The following is a 9,174-nucleotide window of genomic DNA, read 5'->3' as shown; positions in this document are numbered from 1 at the left end:
AATACAGTCCCCTGGCTGTCCCCATCACTGCATTTCCGCCTAGAAATGAGATTTACGAAGAAGATATTGAAACTACATACATCTGGCAGCTCATAGCATNCCTTATCTAACTAAAGTAATAGTCAATTTTCTTTGAAATGGATCACGGTTTTTTGGAAAATGTTAAAAATAATTGCCAGGACAGCATTTGTATGGGACCTGTACGAGCTTACAGAGAAATGCCCATAAGTACCTACTTACTATAAATCAAACGACTGATTTTTTTATTAAATCAGTATAACCAAGCTATGGTTTAAAAGCTTCGTCGATTTAAAAGTCAAGTAGGCCTTTTTAAATAAACATTTTACATTAATAAATGATGTTTTTAAATAAAAAAGGATTTTTCTTCAATTAGGTATTTCACCTAAAAAATGTTTAGTGTGACTGTACATTTTTTTATTTCAGTTATCATTTACGAGTGGTCCCAGTTGCCGGAAGAATATTATTTAATTTTTAAGGATCCGGCGACTGGGACCGCGGTCCCAGTTAATTGCGGTCCCAGTCGCCGGAAGCCTCGCTAAGCCTACGTTATGTTCTTTACCTACCTACCAAGAAGTATGTAGGTCCTACCTACCGCATAATTACCTACCTACTATGTAGGCAGGTAGGTAGGTAGGTACCTACGTAAAAAAAGTAGTAACCAATCCCTAATAAGTAGGTGATTGTGTAGGTAAGTAATGCCCGTTTTCACCATCAATCCCTAATTTTTAAGTGTGCCCTATGGTAACATACATATAACAAGAATATTACTTTCATAAGGGTCCCTTAAAAATTAGAGATTGATGGTGAAAACGGGCATAAGTCTTGCATACCTACCTACAACATACCTACCTACATACCTACCTACCTATCTGAGTATTTCTCAAAAAAAATTTACATCTTGAAAAAAAAAAAGTGTGCTTTGAAACAGTTCAAAAGTTTTATATTTATAAATCATCACACAAAAAAAACACACACACAATTTTGAAGGATGAATATTAATCTTTAAGATAACGAAGAATTATAGCTATAATCCTACTTATTACCAAATATTAAGATATTTTAAAAATAGTCCTTTTTTACCTTTCATACAAAAACCTGTTTGCCACCCTAGCTTTTTCATGTGTTTTTGTTTCATAAAATGCGATACGTAACTAAATTATTGTAAATTTCTTTGTATTATCGTTCTACAGTAATCGCAGTTTCTGTATCAAATTGATTTTCTATGGGGTGATATAATAATTAGCAATTTAAAGCAAAAAAACAAAATGAGTCGCTCTCATTTACTATTTCGTTATTTACTCTTTAGTTACGATTATTTCTACTTTCCCATGGTTTCTGAACAATTCCATTTTTTTTTTTACACGGACAACAATAGCTGCACTCTGAATGGCTGTTGGCCTGACGTCTCCGCCATACATCTATCGCGAAAATCAGTGAAAACGTGTGTGTTTTGTGGGATTACTTTTTCGTAACAGGAAGTAAAATCAGCGATTTTATATAGAACGGTAAGTCTTCATTTAACCATTTTTTGTAATACGTGTGGTACGAACATTTAGTAAGCTTTTATATTTGCTGTAACAGCGTTTATCAAAAAAATACTTGTTTCTGATCTCATTTTGTCTAATATTTCGTTACGTTTTTTACGAATTTCGTTACGTTACGAAAAAGTACAACATAATGCTGAGTGTATACTGTTATTACCTGACTAAGCATAGTAATATTCACTACTTAATTTATTTTAAAAAATATAGAGCGTCAATAACAAAAGGATTGGATACTATCTGCTTTACAGAAGTGCCACCAGCAAAAAATAATCAAATCATTTAGATTACGTTTTTATGTGATTACTTCTTTTGTTTTTTTAGGAATGCCGCCAAAAACCAATGCCGAAAGGCAAAAAGCTTACAGAGAACGACTCAAAATGGATAAACATGATGGAACAAAAATAATTTTATTAAAATAGTATGAATGATTACTCCCTTATTTTATTTCTAACCCCTTAATATTACCCCGTACTTGGGTGCGTACTTACAAATATTTCGAATTGAATAAATGAAGAGCATTCACAATATTTTGCCAATGTATAACAAGCCTTATGGCCTTACTATTTCGTTACTACCGTTTCGTTACGTACAATTTTTTTGAGAAATACCTACTCATCTACCTTAGGTAAGTAGTGACTAAGGACCTGAGCTAGGGACCTACTATTTAAATTCCCATCCTCTTGCTTACGACTTACGAGAGGAGTAGGTAGGTAGGACCTATCTACCTACTTACCTAACCTATTTATCTTTTACAAGCAAGTTAAAACCTTAATCAAATTTTATTACCTACGAAAATTATTTTTATATTAAATTTTGAATTATATGTTGACCTAACAAATTAGTCCTATCTATTGTAAATAACACATTTTTGTAGACCTTATTACCACCGACATAAAGGTGATAAAAAAGTTCAATCACGAAGAATAGCCTTAATTGACTCGCTGTTTAAAAGCATTAAGGAAGGCAAGAGTAATAAAGAATTAAATTAATCAAATAACGCACAGATGCGGAACTGATTATTACAGTTAAAAAACATAATACGGAGCGCGAGAAATCGCCTCTCAATAGAAAAATAAGTACGGCTTGATGAAACGAGGTCATTGCACGCACTGCATACAATATTTCACCAAACGCTAGCCGCATATAAGTTAATATTATTATGTCAAAACAATATTTTCTAACTTACCGAAAGCATTCACCGAGTGTTCCGTTACAAGATTCGCTTCAACGGCAGCGCCAATGCTGTCACGACACACACACACAAAAACACCGTAGTAAACGTCATAACCAACGTTTACATCGCGAATTGCACCAATAATCGTTGTTTTCCAAAGCTACAAACGATATGAGACATGTAACACAACTTCTAAATGCATGTCGCACAAGCACAAGGTGTAAAACGTCCGCGAACCATATAAAAAACTTAATTTTTGGCAAAGACAGGCCTAATCACCACTCCTTTTCTCTCACGTATTTCTGTGATAGCGAACAGCTGCGTGGTTACTGTACCAAAACAAAAACTGCTCGCGCCATCTGTTGGCACAGCTGGACAAACTTGTGGCCTTGTAAGTAAAATAGCGTAACTTTGCATACGGATCAAACAGAAAGATAATATGGCTTCCGTAGCCTAGAGGGCGCTGTTTTATAAAAAACTAGAGAAAATATAGTTCGACTGTACATTTTACAAAGCAGATTCTATTTGAAAAAAATTTTAGACTTACAATTTTAATATTTATAGCAAAAGCTATATTTTGTGTATTCTGCCTACATACTTACTTTTCAAATAAATAAAATAATGTTTCATCATGGAATACTTTTGTCTACTTACGTTTTGCTTTTTTTTTTATAAATAACAGCAGTATTATTTATTTAGTATGTTAAAAAAAAAACAAAAAGTAGGCTCCGCCGTAACAGTGATTTGACACTGCCGTGACCAGGATTCGAACCTGGGTTACTACGGCCACAACGTAGGGTCCTAACCACTAGACGATCACGGCTATCGGAGCACATGGAGGCGAGGGCGAAATTGTGGATACTTTTCTAGGTAGAGTGGAAAAGTAAAATAGATTATTTTTTATTATCATTTTATGTAGGTACTGATAATACATTATTTTTTATAACTTTATGTGATTTTAATTTTTAATATTTTGAAGTTGCGATCACATTTTTTAAAAGAGTTAAATGCATTTTATTTTCCCATAAATAGGAGATTAAATTCATTCAATAAACAATTATTATTAAAATCATAACACCCACAGATATCTGTGATAATGCACAGTCACAATGGTTCCCAAACTTATTTTGTCTACTAGCTACTTTAGAGAAATTCTTTTTAGCTCCCCATTTGAAATTGAGCGAGAGTCGAGAGATCAGTCAATATCTAAGACTGGGTTGCACCATCTTACTTTAACATTGACAAAAGTCATGAAAAATCTGTCAAACTCCATACAAAAAACACCGGTTAACGTTAAAGTTACGGTCAAAGTTAGGTGGTGCAACACAGCCTAAGGCCGGCAATAAGTACACGGACCGCTTGAAGCAGTCAGGGTCGAAAGCTTCAAGCTGCGACTGCACAGTGAACTGCAGAGTTCTATGGACGGACATACACGAACCGCTCGAGCAGTTGCAACTGATTCGGGCGGTCGACAGCACGGGGAATTTTCATCGTGCGGTCAAGCAGTCGCCAGCCATACACTGACTGCTCGAGCTGTCGACAGGTCTTCGGATTAATTTCGTTGCGGGTCCAATGACAGTTTAACTTTCCCCCGGGACAAACTTGACCTTCATTGGTTGCGTTTTTGTGGCGGTCAAGCTGTAGATCCTGGCTACACAGGAGTTGCAGTGGTGGGAACGAGAGGTGGGAATAGTCCCGTGGCAGCTTCAAGCTGTTGACTCTTGACTGCAAGAGCGGCCCGTGTATGTTGATCACTGACTAACTGCTCGAGCTGTCCGTGTATTGCCGGCCTTAGTTTTTATTAACTCTTTTGAATGTCCTAAAGCATTCCTAGGATGCTGTTCCAAGGAATGCACAAAATATCCCGCTTTTTTCGTCCAACCACTATCAACAAAAGATTATATTATTACGAGTATCTCTCGAGGTCGTTGGTCCACAATCATAGTAAGAGTCCTTTTCTACAACCAGACATGGTCCTAGGGGAGGGGGGCAAATCGGGGCGTTTGCCCCGGAACAGCAGCCTGAAGGGCGCCAAATGGAAAGTTTTTGAAAAAAATATTGTTTTTTACAAGCGCAAGTTATTTTTAGCCATCTCAAACGCTGGGAGGCCTTTCGAAAAAATTATATATTAGCCTATAACGGCCCACAACATCCTCTAGTCTCAGTAGTACGGTTGTTTTGTCCGGTCCCGGACACTGATACCACAGAATAATAATAATATAATAATAATAAGCTCGTATGTGAGGCCTTGTCGAATAGTATCCTGTAGGTGGGCCATCGTGCGTGTTTTGTTTTCGATGTAAACTCGCGGAGATGAACAGGCCTGCTGAAACTAATATAGTTCCAAAATACTGAACTGTCCTATACATGACATAGACGGTGGCGTCTATACCGGATCGCTGGTTCCGATTTTTGCCATGTTGGATACCATATAGTTGAACGATGGTAGCGCCCCCCTGTCATTGAGTTTGGTGGGACAGTTCAGCGTGGTTTTATAAAGGCTTATTCCACTATTCCCCGTTGACAATCCCCGTCGTATAAGCTCCAATTGGCGTTAACGGGGATTAGTGATTTTAGTGAACAAAAAGTTCACTATTCCCCGTTGACGGGGATTGTCAACGGGGAATAGTGAAATAAGCCCTAATAAAGTCTCATTAGTACGGTTATGACGTCTAACCGAACTGATGGGACTGTATTAATATCAGTAGTCCGGGACCGGACAAAACAACCGTACTACTGAAGCTAGAGGAACAACCCTCATTACGTTTGCCGAGACTTGGCCCAGATTCAAATATACTGTGTTCAAGGGCTCTTTTTTTAATGTTGTGGGATAAAGGGATAAGGGAATAAAATATACACAGATCATTGCTATTGTTTATTGATTTAAAATACAAAACTTAGTGACATAAAGCTCTATCCTTTTATTGTTACAGTGCCTGCGAACTGACAATCCGATAGGAAATAAACATTTTAGCTTATCGCGCATCAGCACATGTCACACACTTCACATAACTCCATACTGTCACAGTACAAATAAATAGTAAGTATAGTATATTACATACTCAAGCGCAAACATCTAGGGCCATTCTTGAGTAATGGATTTAGTTAGAACTATTCAAATAGGTTGGTGTTTTACGTGTTGGTTATCACTTAACTCTCCGACTAGTTGTTATGTAAAAATAGCAATGTTGCGGCAGATTTCCGACTTTACAGGTAATACATGCTTGATATCAAAAACATACAAACTAATTAAAATTCTAACATCAGAATCTAATACTGTTTGATGTTCTAATACAAATGAAACCGACAAAAATATTTATATAACATGTAATTTACATAGTCACATAAAAATATATTTTATTATTCTCTAACATTTGGAAACCCGCCGGTAGATTAATGTTATTGCTCTATCATCAAAATTAAACATGTCCCATACCTATTTCTTATACTCTTTCTAACAATCCTATAAACGTCATGAAGCAGAAAAGTATTACAGTAAATATTATACAGATATTCAAAAATTTATAGTACAGAAAACAGCAAGATTAGAAATAGATTCAAATCTACAATGAAATGGGTGAACCTATTTGTCAGCACTATAAGAAACAAACGAGGGAAAATACTTTCATGCTTCATGTACCAAATCAAATAGCTTTACCTTACAAACGCTTTATTTAAATTTTAAAATAATTACATAATCGAGGGTGTTTTTATAAAAATTCACGGCAACATTACGCAGCACCGCGGTAATGTTGCCTCGTCTCATTAGCCGCTCCACTCTGAACTTGCGTACATTCAGTCGACAATTAACTAAAAATAATTTCAAATAAAAATATTTTCCTAAGCTTAAGTTCAGAATAAAGTTGCTAAGCGTGGACCCGCTACTTATGTGACTTTTGTACCATATACACTTAACTGGACATCACCATAATATGCCATTCAATTACACTAATATAGTGAAGAGATTAGGTATTCCCGAGCTAATACCTTATTAAACTAAACCTTGCACTAACACTATGTGCAAATTTTAAACTATGTATCACAAGCTTCAACTAAATAGAGCCGAGTAAGCTCCAATCGAGGCGTACGCGCCGCCTGCCAATCCTTTCCCGTTATTGCAGTACAAGTCTGTAACCTTTGCCGTCCATATTTACAATACAATCAATATTTATCTATATAAAAACATGACCCACATACACAAGTACATTTTCCTACGGAAATGTGAACGTCAAATGTTACAAGACGTCGCAGTGTGCATTCCATTACGCGCACACGAAACAAAAGGTCTGTACGGATTCATCGACATCAAACTGGACATTTTAATTATGTGAATATTTTATCCTATATCAGCATGGTCCCAACGTGATAGACAACTGTCAAAATATATATTCGAAGTGCAGTTACTTGTCTAAAATGCTGTATTACCGAACGGTAATATGCGCGGACACTCAAACTTTTAGAGCTTTGCTCGTCGTCGGTTGTGTAAGCGCCCAAGTGAGTTTCTCCGTCAGGTCAGTACCATTGAATAAATACAATACTTTCTAGCCGAGTTACACAAATCGATATGTAATTAATTATTAGTAAAGTAAAATAGTAATTGCATACAATGTATAGTTATCACATTTGCTGTCACAATATCGGTTGGCCGCACTCGCGGCAGCGGATGACGTCACTTGCGACAAAAAGCCTACCATGAGTAGCGGGTCTTATCGTATAAAGTTCCGGCACAATAAGGCAGTGATTCAGTGTATTGCTATACAAAATATCTCCGTTACAAAGTTTCGACCAGTCTGTTGCAATGAGGTTAGTCTATTGTAGATTCAAATCCAAAAACGTTCAACAAGTCAGTTATGTAATTCAATTTATTAATTCCTATCTGAAATACCCAAAAATTTTTATATATGATTCAACATTCTCGTAACCTACAAGTACATTTTGTGTTTTATAGAATTACCTATACACTATCTGTTTTACACATCGTCTGAATATTCCAATGGGTCAAAAATAACGTATATGCTTTAAAATAATACTTGAGACTCGGATCACAAGCATCAGAGGTCGTGAACATCGTCTATGTACAATCGGCGCGAGGGCTGTTCATGACTCCGACTAACGAATCAGTCAAACGGGTGGTGTCAAATTAATCATTTTGTGCATCAAAAAATACTTAATTCTATTTATCTGTCTGTGTTAAAACAAATTCTCATTGGCCCTTTGAATTTCAGTCATCAGTTGCCGACACTTTAAAAATATAAAGCTTGCGATAATTAAAACTGAATGAAAGCCTAACTAGCATAGATCGTAACTAAACTATAGATTATCCAGTTTAAATTGCAGTCTGTATCCATTAGTCTGGTTTCCTAAATTTTATATACAATATTTATTTACTACCATATTGCGTTCTTGATATGCATTGCGTAACAATAAAAAAACCTAGCTTTCATGCCCATACGCATCCGGAGTGTGACGGGATCGCGGTCATCATACGCTCTATAAGTACGGTCGAGTGAAGCGATTAAGAACAAAATACACGTTACAACGTAACAAAAATCGTACCATTATATTTTTACAGTCAGACTTATCGCATTAAATAAAAATATAGAATTATAAATACGGTTCAATCAGTCCAGGGGGTGGGCCCCGGGGCGCGCTAACGAGTTAGTCCGTGGGGCACTGTGGGTCACTGGTCACTGCCACTTAGTCTGAGCCACTGAGCCACTGGGCCACCGCGCCGCTGGGCCACCGAGCCACCGAGCCACCGAGTCGCCGTGGGCTAGTGTATGGCGACAGGGCTGTGCTGCAGCGTGCATACGGGCAGCAATTCGTCGTCGCGGCGAACGTTCTCGACGTCCATTCGCTCGGCGCCGCCCCACAGTCGCGCGCCGCCCACTGCGTACAATAAGCTCACGTTAGACGCCAGGCGACGGCAACCGCAGTGACGGTAGGCAGGTCGCTACGAGCTATACTAGGCTACGCTGTGTTGATAAATAATGTTTCACGTTAAACGATTAGAACTCAAGAATAGACTCCAGACTGCGTTTTGTAAAAATAAAATTTGACCAATCACAAACTCCGGTCTATGCTTGAGTTTTTGAATCTACTCAACTTTACTTATTGCAAATAAACTTATTTGATTTGATTTGATTTAATCTCATAACACGGGCTTTAATTTATACAGTGTGAGTCACGTTAAAGTGTACATATGAAATTAGGTAAAACTAGACCTATTTTTATCGACAAAAAAGAGGTCAAAAAAATTTTGAGATTTTTTTTTAATTTTTTATCGAATTTTTTTTCTTCCAATTACTTATTGTAAAGAAAACGTAATAACTTTTAAACTCAGCGGTATATCCTGATAAAATAAAAACAGCAATAATGCTAAATAACAGGCGATATTAAAAAAATACATAAAATACACAAAAAAGGCCAAAAAAT

General features: G+C 36.8%; 1 protein-coding gene and 1 non-coding gene across 9 annotated transcripts in view; both read right to left on the bottom strand.

The window, feature by feature from the left end:
* Positions 1–3,490: 3,490 nt before the first annotated feature.
* TRNAH-GUG (transfer RNA histidin (anticodon GUG)) lies at positions 3,491–3,562 on the bottom strand. Its single transcript has one exon. It is a non-coding gene; the product is annotated as a tRNA-His (tRNA).
* A 2,039-nt stretch (positions 3,563–5,601) lies between these two features.
* mnb (minibrain) overlaps positions 5,602–9,174 on the bottom strand; it is a 146,576-nt gene continuing 143,003 nt past the window's right edge. For 5 of the 8 annotated variants that reach the window (XM_028306611.1, XM_028306612.1, XM_028306613.1 and 2 more), the window contains one exon: positions 5,602–8,628. In XM_028306611.1, the coding sequence (XP_028162412.1) occupies positions 8,513–8,628 (116 nt within the window). In that variant the 3' untranslated portion in view covers positions 5,602–8,512. The remainder of the gene's footprint in view (positions 8,629–9,174) is intronic. The other 3 variants (XM_028306614.1, XM_028306615.1, XR_003656014.1) reach the window with 2 other exon arrangements.

This window comes from Ostrinia furnacalis, unplaced genomic scaffold (assembly GCF_004193835.3).
Source record: "Ostrinia furnacalis isolate ACB-3 unplaced genomic scaffold, ASM419383v2 OfSCF2039, whole genome shotgun sequence".
NCBI classification, from domain to species: Eukaryota; Metazoa; Arthropoda; class Insecta; order Lepidoptera; family Crambidae; genus Ostrinia; species Ostrinia furnacalis.
This window is presented reverse-complemented; position numbering and strand designations above follow the sequence as displayed.